Source organism: Psammomys obesus, unplaced genomic scaffold (genome assembly GCF_907164565.1).
Source record: "Psammomys obesus unplaced genomic scaffold, mPsaObe1.curated_primary_1811, whole genome shotgun sequence".
NCBI classification, from domain to species: Eukaryota; Metazoa; Chordata; class Mammalia; order Rodentia; family Muridae; genus Psammomys; species Psammomys obesus.
The window spans coordinates 554,227-570,122 of record NW_026592509.1 but is presented as its reverse complement, the minus strand read 5'-3'; the positions used below and the strand labels follow the sequence as shown (position 1 = coordinate 570,122).

Below are 15,896 nucleotides of genomic sequence, written 5' to 3'. Positions count from 1 at the left end.
CTCTAAACTCCACTGTCTCTCCCTCCCACAGCCCCCTGCGCAGTCGGTGCCAAGGCAGAAAAGCTTTGAGACGAAAAAGGCAGGGTATGTTTCATTGCCTTAAAGGAGGAAAGTAAGTTCCAGGAAGCTGGCGTCACCTGCCCACGGCCACAGAGCAAGGGAGTGGCCCAGTCAGAACTCAAGAGGCCACCTGGTTCCCAAGCCTGGTTGGCCCTATCCAAGTCTCTTGTCCACTGGCCACCTCCAGGAGATTCAGGGGACACCCAAGTCCCCAGTCTCTCCTTGGCACACCTGGGTACATCTAAGAGTGGGAGTCAGGCAACTTTGAGCCAAATACCACAAATCAAAAGGCAGGCTCTGAGAAAGGCCCAGAAGCAAGGAAGGCCGTTATTGGGCATAGACAGACACACTCATAGGTCACATGTGGGTGCCTCAGCAGATGGTAGGTAGGAAGAAGGTAGCAAGGAGTCCTGGCAAAACAAGATTTGTACTTCCTCATGGGGTGGGAACTTTCTCCCCCACCCTGTGCTTTCTGGAGGCCTACTTCCTGATGGTTTTGGGGGACCAAAACCATCAGAAATTAGGCTGGTGTAGGGACTACACTCATTTCCTGGGAAATGAATGGTACCTGAGTGTCTGCTAATATTGACTTTTATTAACATGTTTTCTTCTTAGAGATAACACAGAGAGTTTCAAATTCCCGGGTTGACAGTTCACTGCCTCCAGAAGCCAGGGAGAAGCTGATGACTCATGAAAGAGAAAGCGTGGGAGCCACACTTTAGATTATTTCCTCAGGTATTGAGTCCCAGCACCACGGTCTGCTCAGGATAGCTCTCCATCCTGGGGCTTCTTCCACACAGTTCTAGCTACCTGGAGTTACCTGGGGGCAAGAGCCAGCCTTCCTTCCCTTAGTTAAATGGAGAAGCTGCCAAGATCCTGTCCTGGGCTCCCGGAGAACAGCATGGGTCTGTAAGGGGCCCAGAGCCACACAGACCAATCACCGCACAGAGCGTGAGGTGAATCTACAGGGCTGGCTCCTTCCCAAAGTGGGCGCAGAAGTTAGGAGCTTGGGTTAGGGAGCAACTTGGGCAAAGGCTTGTGGGAGAGAGAAGCATTAATACAGTCCCTAGCTGTCCCTGGTTCATTCATTCGTAAATGAATTCATTTAGTAAAGTGGCTATGGATTCAGAGAGAAAAATAAAATGTGGTGCTTGTCTCCAGGGAGCTTTCGATGGCTTCTCCTGGGAGACAGGCTGGGGTACAGCATGGGGATTTTGTTCTTGGCAGGAGACACATGGCTGAATAATAACTTTATCATAATATTTATAGGGCTCTTGCTACATGCTAGGCTAATCCTCTCATCACCCCCATGGGTTAAAAGGGGAAACTGGTACAGGACGCTTATGGAATTTTCCAAAACACACAGATCAAATCTGATCGGGGAGCTGGGCCGGAGCATCTGCTCCTGCCTGCTCAGCCATACTTAGCTCATTTGGTCCTGGCGGTTGCACCACCACGCCGAGCTCCAACTCCCCGGAGCGTTCTCCATGCCGCACCTCCCTAATCTCCCAGCTTCTGCCCTGTGCTCCCCGGGACTTTTTCTGGCAGCCTGGTCACCAGGGCTTGGCCTTGGTAAGGAAGATCGTCCTGCCATGGCCCCTGCCTCCAGCTGAAAGGCATGCACTGTCAAGGAGGGCCTCTGGGTCAAAAGCTGTTCTGTTCTTGGTGCACTTTGCAAGTGCATCACCCCTCTGAAGAACCAAGGTCCAATATCTTAGGTTCGGATCTCCTCCCAGGAATGAGAGGGGTTCAACGTACAGCTCCCATTCTTAGCTCATTGCCCCAAGATAGACGTACAGGTGGAGACAGGGGTACCCCGGGATTTTGCAGGACAAATAACAGAAGCCAACAGGGTCACAGCGAGCTAGACTCTCTTGTGCAGCCATTTAATGAGCTCCTAGCTGGCCTCCCCTTTGGTCCCCTCCCCCACTCCATCATCCTTTATCAGAAACAGCCACTTGTACGGCCCGTTACTTGCCAGGCCCGGCACATGTAATCTACGTCGGGTTCACTTCATCAGCTCCTCCTCACCGTATCCCACACACCCAGTGCTCCAGGACCCAGAGCCACGCTCTTTAATGCCAGCAAGCCTTTGCCTGTGCAGTGACCTCATCTGGGGTCATCTGGAATGCCTTCCTCTTCCACCCCTGCCGTTACCCATCCTCAAGGTGCTTCCCAGTGGGCCTCCCCCAGCTCAGCCACAGGCTTCCTTGATCTCTGGGTTCTCTGGAGGCACACTGATTGTCTTGCCCTCCCTATTCTGTTTTTCAAGACAGGTTTCTCTGTGTAGCCCTGGATGTCCTGGAACTCACTCTGCAGACCAGGCTGGCCTTGAACCCAGAGATCCGCCTGCCTCTGCCTCCCGAGTGCTGGGATTAAGCAAGGAGCCAAGTCTTAAGTATCGTTGCATTCCTGTTGCTACGCACAGGGTCTGGCATCACAGATCAGCATATTTGGGGTGAGTTAATGTGTTGGTATGAAGAAGCCAGAGCCTGAATTGATCCAGAAATGGATTCTCACAGCCACCTAGGGATGGCTATGATTAACCTGTTCTGCCTCAAGGGAGCTGGGCCATGGAGGAGAGCAATCCTGGCTCCAGTCTTCCTCCTGGCTTCACACAGGCCTGGACATCCACCGAGGAAGGTGGGCTTTGATGAGTGTGAAGCCCGAGGATTCATGCAGTGGCTCTGTGAAGGTACATGCATGTGTGTGTGTGCGTGTGTGTGTGTGTGCGTGTTTGTGCATGTGTGTGTGTGTGTGTGTGTGTGTGTGTGTGTGTGTGTGTGTGAAGAGAGAGAGGGGGGAGAGAGAGGGAGAGGGAGAGGGAAGGAGAGAAGAGGCTGCTACTTTTGGGTCATCTGGTGAACAGTTACTTCCTCCTGAGCTTCTCATGTCAGCACACAGCGGATGCTCACAGGTACATTGGCTGCAAATTCTACTTCCACTATGATAAGAACTCGGTAACTTGCTTCATTTCAGTTTCTCATCTGTTGAGTGAGAGAGCAGGGTGGGGGACTGGGACACTGGGGGTCCCGCTCAGGGTCTGGTACATGAAAGGCACCTAGCCTTAGACACCACAGAGAGGCTCCTCCAAACCCCTGCTGGGGCGGCAGCCAGACGCCAAGCACTGGGGCATCTTGAGGAAAGGCAGGGGCTGAGCCAGCTGAATCCCTGGTGGTCAGAGGAGCTGATGTGTGTGGGGTGGGGATGGGGTAGAGAGAAGATGAAGGGAGAGAGCAGCCAGGCTCAGAGGCCTGCTGGCTTGCGAGCAGTGAGGAAAACGGGCAGCGCCAGGTTTGAACTCTGCAACCCGTTCTAGAACCTGGACCCAGACTGCCTTCCACATGGAAGTTAGAGACTAATTCCCTGGGAACAGGACCCGGGCAGTGGCCAAGCCTAGGGTCCTGCTCCAACACGCTGATGGAAAGTGACCCAAACGTCCAGAGCCCCAGTTGCTGCCGCCACAAAGTAATACACGGCTTTGGTGGGTCCCGCTTGCTGAGCGACCAGCCTGCAGCAGAGACCCAGTAAACACTGGCTGCTATCCTCGGCTCACAGCCCACTGAGGCGCCTGTCCTGTCACAGACACACGGCTGATAGGCTTATTACGGGAAGCCATGAGGAGCTGCTGAAATCACAGCTGGCACAATGAACTCAAGCCAGGCCCAGGCCCTTCCTGGAACTGCCCAGGAACCTCTCAGTGGGATGGCAAGCAGAGGTGGTCCTGCCTCCGCTCCCAAACAGGAACCCAAAGGGTTCACCTGCTGGCCCACACCTCACCAGAGAGGGAGACTTGTTAAGCAGGGATAATTTGGGAAAAAGAGGCCGTGAGCTGAATGAAGCCTCTAGTCAATTCTCTCTGCTCTGCTGTCTCTGCTCAGCTCTCTGCTCGGGTTTATCAAAACCTGTCATCTTCAGCAATTTCCTTTAAAAAACGACCTGTAGGGCAAGCTGCCCTCCTGATGAATCGACCGCAGCCCCTAGGCCTGAATAAGAGCTGTGAACCCCAGCTGGGGGACCGGGACCTCTTTCCTTTGGCAGTGGCAGGGCACAGAGCTGGGCATTGTGGGGGTGGCTGTGGCTATCTCCTGTTCAGGTTCTGAACGCCTCTCCACCCTCCTCAGTCCTCAGTTTTCCCACTCCTGCCTTTTAGAAGAAGGTGGGTATAAATAATAGATTCATGATGGACCCTGCCTCAGGTGCTTTTTAATTAAGACAGTGATCTTTGGAAACCAGCGTTTGTCTGTCTGGGCTACCTCTGGGCCTTCCACACACTCTCTGAATGGTCCCCATCTGCTTTGCTGGTGAAAAACCTGAAGCCAGTGTTGGCAGGGAGGAAATACTGCCCAGGAACTATGAGATTTAAGAGTGAGGAGAACTGAGTTCGAATCTCCACTCTGCCTCTTGCTAGTTGTGTGGGTTAGGGCAAACACAGCTCTCATCTATAACGTGAGAGCTGGTAATAATACTCTGCTGATATCCATTCATCTGTAGAACTGTGCAAAGAACCGGGCACCCCACACAGCAAGGGCTGTATGGTCACTAGTAAAGACAGTATGAGAAAAACAATAGCACTCAATGCCCACTCGGTGCTCACAGGCATCCAATAAATGAGTGGTGCACGCTCCGCAGAGATGGATGGTTGGAGGAAGAGAGGCAAACGTTACCTGTTCCAGAAGACGGCCCCCGAGACCTTCTGCATCTCCCCCAGGGTGGCGAGGAGGAGCGAGGACTTGCCGCAGCCCACCTGCCCCACAATCATCGTCAGCTGGCCTGTGGCAACAGAGGGCAGCTGGCAGCTAGGGGAGAGTGCTGGGCGGAGCCTGAGCAACTCTCACCCCCTCCCCAGCCTGGAATCCCCATGAAATCCCTTTCCCCCCAGTTTTCCCTTCTGGAGTTGCCCGAGTTCTTCTCTCCAGGCCCGTCCTCCACCCCTGACACCCCTGCTCCCCCCGCACCGCTCCCTCATGGGAACACAGCTCCTTGCAGTCCCTCTAACGAGCCACGCTGGCTCCTACCCATGGCCCTCTGCCACCGGGCTGATGGGGGCACGCCCATGTTCAGAACCTCTATTTCCATAATCCTCCTAGACTCCTCAAGTCTGACACCTGTTAAACCATCACTGGCAACAGATGGTCTGACATCATGGTGTCACTGTCTTGCTCTGACGTTGGGTGTGGTAGCCTCTGTCTAGAATTCAGACCTCAGAACACCCAGCTAGGCAGCAGAAGGCAGGTGCTCGGCAAACCCTGATTTGGCTTTTCCTCTCTGTCTAGGATATGGGGCCACATCTGGAGGGGGTCTGGAGGGGTGAGTTGGGTCATACCTCGGGGGATACGGATCGTGATGTTGGACAGAGTGGGGATTCCATCAGGGGTCCAGGTGAAGAAGCCTCCGATGATCTATTGTCCATCCCCGCCACGGTGCAGAGGACGACAGAAAGGCAAGCAGGTTTTCAGTGTGGAGTGCCCCTGCCTGCCCTCCCCCGTGAAGATCAGTGGATCCTACTTCTAAGCCCCCCAGTGCTTCCTGGGCAGGGCAGTGGGGGCTGAGTCCTGCCGAGGCACCAAAGAGAGAGTAAGGAGGGCGTTCCCTGCTGTTGGCCTTGTCTTTCCCCTGGCAGGTGGTAGGGGAGGGCTTTTGTATAGAAGACACAGAACCCAGGTTTGAGGGTGTTAGGCTTCTCCTGGAAGATGGTGCTGAGGCTGGGTTAGGGTTGAGGACTCACCTGGACACAGAAATTCTCCGCGTCCCCATCCATGCTGGGAGTCAGCCTCTGCAGCGGGCCCAAGAGGTCCCGAACCTCTTCCCGGGCTGGGCGCTTGCGGTTCACAACCTTCAGGGGCTGTGGACGGGGGAGAGGTGAGGCGCCCCCTTCTGGGGGAAATGTGAAGGCCAGCGCAGGACTCAGATGAAACCACTGGGAATGTCAGGGGGAGGTTGAACACTTACCACCGCCTGATACTTGCCAGCTTGGCCTTGGGGTGCAGGCTCTCGGGGGGCACACTGCTCCTCACGGATCTCTGCACTGGACAGGAACTCACTCAGTTTTTGCACGCTGCAGAGGAAGCAAAGACATACCCTTCACCCCTAGGGGCAGAAGAGGGGAGGGGAGGTGTGAGCTGAGAAAACAGCTCTTGGTGAGTGCTGGTTCTAAGTGTGTCCCATACAGTCTGTGCTGCCCAGAAGCTGATCAGTGGGCAACGTGATAGGACTGGGTCCTGAGGACTGAACTCCGGTCACCGGGCTTGGCAGCCAGCACCTTTATACACTAAGCCATCTTGACACCCCTCCCCTCACTGCTTCTTTTTTCTATTGCTTTGTTTTGAGGCAGGGTCTCAAGCAGCCCAGGTTAGCCTCCAACTTACTAGTGTAGCTAGGGACAGCTTTGAAGTCCTGATCCTCCTGCCTCGGCTTCTCTCCTTTCTGGGGTGACAGGTGTGCAGTACAACACGCAGGCTTATATACACATTTATATATTACAGTGATGGGGTGGAATCCAGGCCTTGCCTATACTGGGTGAGCGCTTGAGTTCACTCCACAGCCCCTGAGACTTAAAAAAGAAGTTTGACTAGCCATCTGGAATAGTCTGGATTGGCGGTACCTTTGCTTCGTTTGGGTCGGTTTAATGTTAAAGCTGGTTAGTTGCATGTTAGGGCTCAGAAGGTTTGGGTTTTATTGGTTAAACCACTCAAGTTAAGGTTGGCTAGGTCCAGATCACTTGGGATTAAGGCCAGTTATTTGGAATGGCTGGTGTCTGGGGAGCATGAACTCCATGCCAGACACCGTGTTAACTGCTATGTGGGCATCATAGTTTTCCCGTTATGCCCAGAAGAGGCCCAGATCTCAGGGAGGCGTGTCCTGTGGAGGGCAGCTCTGAGATATCCTTGCCTGGACCCTTCTCTCACCTCACTAGGGCTTTCACAGTGGACCGAACCACACTAGACAGTAGGAAGAGCGGCGTGACCAGGATGTGGAAGAGAGAGAGGGAGGCAAAGGCCACGGAGGGTGAGAAGTCCGTCTCTTTGAAGAAGCTGACGTGGCCCACGAAGGTCTGTGGATAAAGGCATAGGGAGGAGGCTGTGACTCAGGGTGTGGGTCCCCTTACCCCCCACACTAGAAGCCACGGCCTGGAAAGAAGGCTTGAGAGATGATCAGGACTGTGGGGAACCTTTCAGTTAGAGACAGTCATCTTCCTTAGTCACCCCATGGAAGTGTCCCCAGAAATCATGCTGGCTGTGGGGCTGCTGCCTTCCGGTCCCTCCCCTCTGTGCCAAGAATACGCAGGTAGGAGCCCCGGAGCTGAACCTGCAGTCTGGAGAAAAAGAGCTGCTACAGTGCGGCCTCCCTGTTCTCTCCCTGGCTACCTGGCTGGTTCTGCAGCACAGTTCCCAGAGTCCCGGCCAGGAATCCGCTCAATAAATCACACTGAAAATGAATTTCCAAGCATGCCTTGCAGCCTGCGCTTTCAGGCTGTGTGGGAATGCCGGCCTCAGGGGAAATAATGATACCTTTTAAAGGAACCTCCACTCTGGAGCAGACACAGAGGGGAGGCTGGGGTGGGGCGGGGGCTCCGGGGACCCGGCCTTGCTGTAGGGCACGTGGCCCGCCTCTACAGCGAGGCTTGTGCACAGCTTTGGTCAGAGGCACATCGTGTCCACGATACAGGAGCTGTGCGAGGCATGTTCCTAAAGCTAAAAAAGCAGGTTACACAACTGTGTGTGTGACACAGTCCTGTTTCTGTAGAAGTGACATATCGTCTGCTTTAAAAAGGGGGAGAAAGAACCGCCCTGACGACGCTGTACGGGCTGTGGAGGGCTCACCTCCATTTTCACTCCTCTCCTGACCTCCCCATCACTTCCACAACACATGTCTCATTTTTATGTGTCAATGCATAGCCATTTAAAATTTTCATAAACCACAATGCTGCCCCTCCTCTTCTTGTGTGGTGCTGGCCTGGAGCTCAGGCGCCCTGTGCACTAGACAAATACTCTACCGACCGAGCCTCAGGCCCGGCCCCGATAGTATTTGTAAAGGGTTTCATTCCTCTATTCTGTCTCGTGTACCCCAGGGCCTGAGGCAGAGGCCCTGTCCGGTGGGGTGCGGACACAACTTTTGAGGTCCTTGTGCACAACGGTGGGACCTGGACGGCGCTGCACCTGCCCCCCCCCCCCCCAGCCCGGTGCAGAGGAGAAAGGTGTACTTACGATGAGGACGGCGGCAATGGGGATGGCTGTGTTCATGAATACTGTGGAGGAAGCACAAGGTGAGGTCAGGGAGGAGGGAGAGGACAACGCGGCCAGGGTGGCTACCGCCAGGGTGGCTGCCACCAGGGCGAGCGCATCTGTGGATAAGGCACCTGCAGCTCCTTCCCTGCTTCCCCGGGGCTTCCTGTTCCCCTCACCCGGGCCCTGGCTTCTGCCCTGTGAAGAAGCGGCAGAGGAAGCTCCATGGTGGGACTGGCTGCACAGCTGCAGTCTCAGGGTCCCCAAAGGCTGTTCCTTCCTGTACCTAGAGAGTCTGCATGACCCTGTGCAGTGCAGACGCTTTCTAGACTGGGCGGGATTTCAGACTCCTTCAGACTAGAGACTGAGGGCACAAATCGGGGTCTTCCTTAGATCTAGGGCTTGGACGCCATGCTCAGGGTGGGTAGCTGCTCTCTGACGTGGCAGCCCCTTCCTCTTTCTGCTACAAGTCCAGCCTCAGGGGCTGATGTGCTGGCTCAGTGGGTAATGCCACCAATCCTGACAGCCAGAGGTCAGTCCCTGGAGCCCACAAGGTACAGAGACAGAATGGGTTCCTACAGTTTGTCCTCTCACTTCCCACGTGTGCCATGGCATATGCCTGTACATGAGCACACACACACACTAATTAACTAATGAAAAAAATTCTAAGTGTGGGCTCAGGCTCTCTTTCACCCTTCTGTCATTCTTTCAGGCAAGCCTAAGGATGGGAGTTGGGGAAGCTGGTTCTGAATTACCCAGATTAAAGCCCAAAGACCAGGATGCAGGGGGCTGTAACCAAGGCCAAAGGCTTAGTTCCTGCATGGGTCCTGTCTGCTAAACAGCAAAGTCTTTGAAACTCTGAAGTCCAGATGCTGCCTGGCCATCTCCTTACTTCGAGAACCCTGCAGCAGCTAGTTCCCAGAGATGTCTGGAGCTGTAGCCACTGCCTCAGAGACTCCCAACCTGGAAGGGCATGCAACGTCCTTGCAATCAAGGGGGACAAATATTGTTCTCCCAGGAAGCCCCTGACTTGCTGGGAAGACAAGCAAGTTCCTGGTGGAGTTATCAAGCAGGTAGGAAAGAGATTTATATCTTCTCTGAGGGAATTTTTAACGTGGAAGGGGAAATGGCAATGCCCTGCTATTACGGCTGAAGCCCTTCAGTGGTGGTAATCTTCCTGCAAGCCTTCAAGGCATTTAATCAATACCAGTATTAACCACGACCATGTTTCAACTGCCCTCTATGGTGCCACCACCCTGCTGGAGGCTTATCTCAGGAGGAGTAGAAACATTACTGGTTACAGCCACTTAACAGAGAGTCTGGGATGGGATACAGTGTAGCCATGCCTGCAGGGAAATACTCACCTGTCAGGCCTGCACCCTTGACTGTCAGCAGCCACGTCGCCACACACCTGCGGTGGCATGGCTCCTGCCCACGGAGCCTGTTATTCCAAGGTACCCTCTCGAGAGGAACAGAGGCCTCTCTTCTGCCCTGTCCAGTCCATCATGACAAGGCTAAGGTGAAGGGCTCAGTGGCAGAGGTACCTGTGTCTCACCCTCTCAGCCCCGCCTCAATCCACCAGCCCTCCATCCACACAGAAACCTGCTGCGATTTGGATCAGGGATTGACACAACTCACAGAGAAAACAGTCTAGTGCTGTGAATCCAGAGTGACAGAGAAGTCGCAACCTGCTGACCCTGCAATCCGTCTCCGGAACATTTATCCCAAATAATCACTCAAGAGAAAGGGAGGCAGGCTATCAGGCCAGCAAGGTGGTGACAGCCTTGGCACCGTCACCACAAAACACAGCTCCAGCTGTAGCAACAGACCACCCAGAATGAGGCAGGCTGCAAACTCCTGGCGGGGGAGGGGCCCCGTAGTGAGTGAACAGCTCTGGGGACACTTGGCAGGCAGAAAGTGTGTGATAACTGACATTTTATTCTAATGCAGTTCCCCCCTGGTCGGGATTTTTAAAATATCTGTACTTCTCTGTTTTATTGTCTTTATTTTTAGAGATGCCTGGACTCCTTTGAGGAAAAGACAAGCTATAAATACATTAAAAATGAACATTTCAGAGCTGATGCAGCAATGTGGAGCCTGCTGGTGACAGAATTAATTTCTGTGTCGTGCTGGCTGCTGCAGGAGAAGACGAGAATGTGATTTTCCAGTTCCCTCCCCCAGGGATGACCACTGCAGGAAGTTCCGTGTCCCCTTAGGTGTGGGAGTTGGGGGCGGGCTGCTGCTCTTCAGCCGCTCACCCTCAGAAGATCCTGCCAACACCCAGGGGGGAATGTGCTCGCCTGGGGGTGTCAGTGCTGCAGACTGGGGGGCGGGGGCTCTGTCCTTCTCTGGGCGTGGCAGGCAATGGGGGTTAGGCAGCAGGAAGGCAATGGTTGTGAGCCCACTTTCCTGGGCCACACGCAAGTGTGAACTATGGGCTGACCGATGTCTCAGGAAGAGGACAGCAGAACGGTATATGCTCTGGTTTGCTTTTATTGTTAACTTAAGTCACCCAGGAGGAGGGGGCCTCCACTGAAGGGCCGTCCAGGTCAGGGGCTGCGGCCTCCTCTGTGAGAGACTGTCTGGACTGATGATCCGCCCACTGTGGGCGGCACCGTCCGTAGGCACATGGGCGAGGCTGCTAAGAAACGAGCTGAGCAGGAAACAAGCGGAACACGAGCAGACAGCAAGCTAACGGTGTCCCCATGGTTCCTGACTTTTCTGTGATGGACAGTGACCTGAAAGTGTGAGCAAAATGCGTCCTTTCTTCTCCCAGCTGGCCTTGGGTCATGGTATTTACTAAAGTAGCAGAAAGCTAACTAGAACAGTGTGTGTGTGCGTGTGTGTACTTGTGTGTGTACTTGTGTGTGTGTCTGTGTGTGTATGAGTGCGTATGTGTGTGTGTGTGTGTGTGTGTGTGTGTCTGTGTGTGTGTGTGTGTGTGTGTGTGTGTGCGTGTGTGTGTGTGTGTGTGCGTGTATGTATGAGTGTGTCTGTGTGTGTGTGTGTGTCTGTGTGTGTGTGTGTGTGTGTGTGTGTGTCTGTGTGTGTGTGATTTTTGGCTGAGACAGGGTCTCATGTGTTTTCAGGCTGACTTTGAATGCATTGTGTAACTGGAGATGACTTTGAACTCCTGGACTTCTATCTCTAGGTCACAAGTGTGAGGACTGCAGTGTGTGCCACTACACCCAGCTCATTAGCGAAGAGGCCTGAAAAGCCGCTGTAAAAGTGAGGTCCACCTGCAATGGTACAGAGGCATGGCCATTGCAAAAAGTTCCTCTCTCGCAATTCAGCAGTTACTTTTTAGCATCCTTCCCTCGCTACAGTTTTGCCCTGAGCCGACCTTTATGCTAGCCTTCTCCACTCCCACCTCGGAGCAGAAACCCACCCAGGCCACGGCAGACCCAGCCCCACTCCCCTGGCTCTCTGAGGAATGTACTTTAGCCTTGTGGGTACCAGTCTGGCACTGTAATACCAGAAGCTTTTCATTTCCTAAGTTACTATAAATATTTCAGAACTCATGTGCCAGGGAGGCACAGCGGCCATTCGTGCCCTGGTTAACCCCAGCTTTGCCTCCTGTGGGGGGAGGGTAGGAGGTGGGGCACTCAGCCTGGTCCTGGTGGCAAGCTGTGCCGGGAGGAAGGGGGATGTGTTTTGAAGTGCATGGGGGCTGTTTTCCATTCTGTCTGATGCCAGCAGAGTAGACAGGGAAGCCCGGGCCTGGTACCCCGATGCTGGGGCGACAGGAGCATCAGAAGGCCCCAGCAGGACTGACTTCTGCTCCTCCTCAGCCAGCCTCCTGCCAAACCAGGTCAGTGGTCCTCTGCACTGACTGGCAGAGGGAAGGGTAGGTGATGAAGGAGGGGAGCTGGAGAAAGGAGGGGCCGGGAGCTGGGAGTGGTACACACCTGGAATCCCAGAAGATAGAAGCATGAGGCTCACAGTTCAAGGCTATCCTCAAGCTACATTGTAAGTTCCGGACCAGTAAGAAAGGCTCTCACAAAGACAAAGGCACAAACAAGAACAACACAAAAGGCTTATGCTTCCACTGAGGAAATGGAGGGAGACAGGCAGTGTGTGGCATGTGGAGGGCCACTGTGCTGCTTCCTGTGAACACTTGTCCCCAGTCCTCACACATGGCAGAGCTGATTTCCAGCTTTTGATTTCCAAGACACAGCCGGAGACCTTCGCATTGCCTGTCTGGGGTCCAGGCCCCTGAGCACAGAGCCCTGGGAGACATGGCAATCATGTCTTTAGGCTACCTAAGCTCCTTCCCAGCTCCCTGCCCCAGGGGTAAGCCTGGCCACTGACACACTGTTTTTTCAGAGTTGTTCTCGTTCTATTGAAAAGGCTGCCCTGGAACCCACCATCATTTTCCCCACCTCAAAGCCGTGGGTAACTCACAGTTATCCCAGGGAAACCACTAAGGGCACCACCTCCAGCGTCCTCACATCCACCCCCCCCTAAGACTCATAACTTTTAGGGGCACCTTCTGCTCCATCAATCACTGCACTGTTGCATGGCGGGCTTCCCTATGAACAGCATCTGGCTAGAACCAGCGTGTTTTCTCACCCTGTGCCAAACACAGGGCCTGGCACCTAGGAGACCGTAGGTAAGTAAGACGGCCAAGAAGTGCTAGAAAGAAAAAAAGCCACAGGCAGGGCCATGCCAGAAACACAGGAGACAGGGCGCCCGGGACTGACCTCGTGGCTCTAACACGCGCACAGCGTGCTGGTGGTCATAACCAATGAGCCCTAAGGCTGCCTGAGTCGTGCCCACCCCTTCCTCATGCTCAGGGCTCCAGCACAGCTCAGCACAGAGAGCGCTGGCATGCCTGCACGTGGACGGCGGCATTTTTGGCTGGCTGACTGTCACTCCTCTGCAAAGTGTTGGATACGGATGTTCCCAGATCTCGATTAGCTCTTCTCCCCCTAGGAGCTGCCAGGACACCAGAACTCTTGGTGACCCTGTCAGTGAAACCATCACAAATGTCAGAAAGAATCATGTCTGCCCCACAGCCTGCCTGCAGGGTGTGTATACAACCAGACTGGACGCCCATCCAGAATCCCCAGGCTGGGCCCATCTGGAAACAAACACCCGGCTCTTTCATGTGCCCCATGCTGGCACCAAGGGCAAGAACATGAGATTCCCATTAGCTCAGCCTAATGTCCTGTGCCTTGATCCCTGGAAACAGAAGCCAGGAGTCCAGACAGGGACAGCAAAAACCCACTGAAGCACGAAGCACATGTCTGAAGACAGGAGAGGCCTCCACCAGACCACTCCCTCCCAGAAGAGACATCCCAGCAAGGACAAAGACACCATGCAAACAATGCTGGGCTTTCTGCCTTCTCCTGAAGGACGGGGGGGGATGGCACTTAGCTGGGCTTTATACTATTATGGAGCCTCTCACTATCTTCTCTCCATCCATTGTTCTACATTGAGACTCTGTGTCTGTCTGTCTGTCTGTCTGTCTGTCTGTCTCTCTCTCTGTGTGTGTGTATGTGTGTTAGAGAGAGAGAGAGAGAGAGAGAGAGAGAGAGAGACAGAGAAGGCCAGAGGGCAACATCAGGTGTCCTTTGTTCAGTTTTGGTTTGTTTGGGACAGCTCTCTCCATGGGACCTGGGCTTGCTCACTAGGACTGCCTTCCTCAGGGAACCTCCTGTATCTGTCTCCCCAGGGCCGAGCTTCAAGCACAGCCCCCTCCCCTTGCTGTGTCATATATGAGTGCTGCAGATCAAACTCAGGGCGCATGACTGTGTGGCCAGCTCTTTACTAATCCTCTACCTCCCCAGCCCCAAGGCGGACTTCTTAGAGCTTCCACACAAGCAAGAACTCTCCCCAGCTCTCTTCTGGGTCTGACTTATTTTTCTAGTATTGCTCTGCACATTTGGGGGACTACGAGTCACAATAACATCTTAATATATTTTCTGAATGACTTAACTGTATCTCCAAAGAGCTTAACAGGAGCAGCAATAAGGGCTTGGGTACATTAATGACCTGGTTTGATGTATGCCCACTCTGAGCACATATTGAAACCTCAACTGCACCTCATAAATATGTACGATTATTTTATGTTAATCAAAATTTATAGACCAAATGCTTACCGATATGGAAATGCTGGCAGCTCTGATTTAATCATCACACGTGTGTACGCACGGATTATCATGTAGCAGTCTGTACTTATGTATGATTAGAATAACAGCAATCCTGCCTCCTCCCCTTCCAGGGACCAGCCTGTGCTGCCTTGCTTGTCCCTTTAGGCTAGGTCCAGGGCTCTGGGAAGCTACCACTTGGTTCCAGGGGCCTTTTCTCCTTCTGGTCCTTTCCTCAGATCCTACTAACCATGAGTCCCAAGGCTTTCGCTTATCTTCCAAGATCCTGATACAACAAATAGCACCTGTCAGATGGCCCGGCACTCGCCTAGGGGCCAGGCAGCATCCTAAGATGCTGCTTACTCACAATACAGATTGCAGTTTGGAACCCAGAAAGTAAATATAAGCTTTCAGGGTTGCCTTTACTTTGATTCCCACTGTGCCTAGAATTCTGGCGACACAGTGGCTCCCAGTTCCTTGCTGTTTCTTTTCCTCCTCGCCATGTCAGCCATGCTGAAACTGCCTCATTATCTGAGCCATGGTATTGCTGGGAGAGGGTGTCTTCTAGCTATGGGGAGACACTCCCCCTACTAATCTCGTTCCTTAGTATCTGGTTCTTTATCGCTCACCAGGCTGTCCTCAGGGCAGAGCTGTGCATCAGCTCCAGGCTGGGAAGGCAGTCAGAGCTGATGGAGACAAGGCGGGCTTGGGTCTGGGGCCCTGGCTTCTCTAGATGTCTGTACTAACATCCCCATCTCATGAAGTGCCTCATACCTGCTCTGAGAACTGGAGGGCCGGGGTGCTGGTAATTCAAACTCAGGTCCCCACATTGGCACAGCAGTCATTTCCCCCCTGAGACACCCCCATAGCCTTCTCTTATGGTTTTGAACCTGCCAAATCTCTCTTTGATGGTGAAATCTTCTGGATTTCAACTTCTTTGTTGTTAGTTAGCTGTGTCTGACAGGTTCTCTGAAGTGGTTTCCATATGTGTATCTCTAGAAACCCATACGGTTTTATGCAGAGCAAAAGGCTAGCCTGGGCTCCTGCTCTGTATGGACAGCTAGTCCTTTCCTCTGCATGCCCTAGGGAGATGATGGCTTCCCTGGGACAGTGGCATCTCCGTCTGACTCTGAAATCTTTTCATGCCCGGAAGAAGTGGAAACCCTTGCTGTCCGTTTGCTGCCTGTCAGCACTGTGGCCGCTCCATGAAGAACGATGTGTGTATTAAAAGCTAGCACAGAACCCTGAACGCAGCAGGCTCTCAGGACACATTTGCATAAGTGAATTACAAAAACTGATTTCCAGGCCAGCAAGATGGCTCAATGGTTAAGAGCATGGACTGCTCTTGAAGAGAAGCCCAGTTCTGTTCCTACCGTCTCCACCAGGCGGGTCAGCTGTCTGTAATTGCAGCTCCAGGGAAAGCCGTGCCTCTGGTATTTAGACACCTGCACTCATGTGCGCGTGCGCACACGCACACACACACACACACACACACACACACACACACACACACACACAC

General features: G+C 53.6%; 1 protein-coding gene across 2 annotated transcripts in view; it reads right to left on the bottom strand.

Annotated features, from left to right (window-relative positions):
* Abcc8 (ATP binding cassette subfamily C member 8) overlaps nucleotides 1–15,896 on the bottom strand; it is a 69,493-nt gene that overhangs the window by 25,035 nt on the left and 28,562 nt on the right. For both annotated transcript variants that reach the window (XM_055613452.1, XM_055613453.1), the window contains exons 11-16: nucleotides 8,268–8,308; nucleotides 6,969–7,114; nucleotides 6,013–6,118; nucleotides 5,789–5,905; nucleotides 5,387–5,462; nucleotides 4,728–4,833 (exon numbers count right to left, since the gene is read on the bottom strand). In XM_055613452.1, coding sequence (XP_055469427.1) covers nucleotides 4,728–4,833; nucleotides 5,387–5,462; nucleotides 5,789–5,905; nucleotides 6,013–6,118; nucleotides 6,969–7,114; nucleotides 8,268–8,308 — 592 coding nt within the window. The remainder of the gene's footprint in view (nucleotides 1–4,727; nucleotides 4,834–5,386; nucleotides 5,463–5,788; nucleotides 5,906–6,012; nucleotides 6,119–6,968; nucleotides 7,115–8,267; nucleotides 8,309–15,896) is intronic.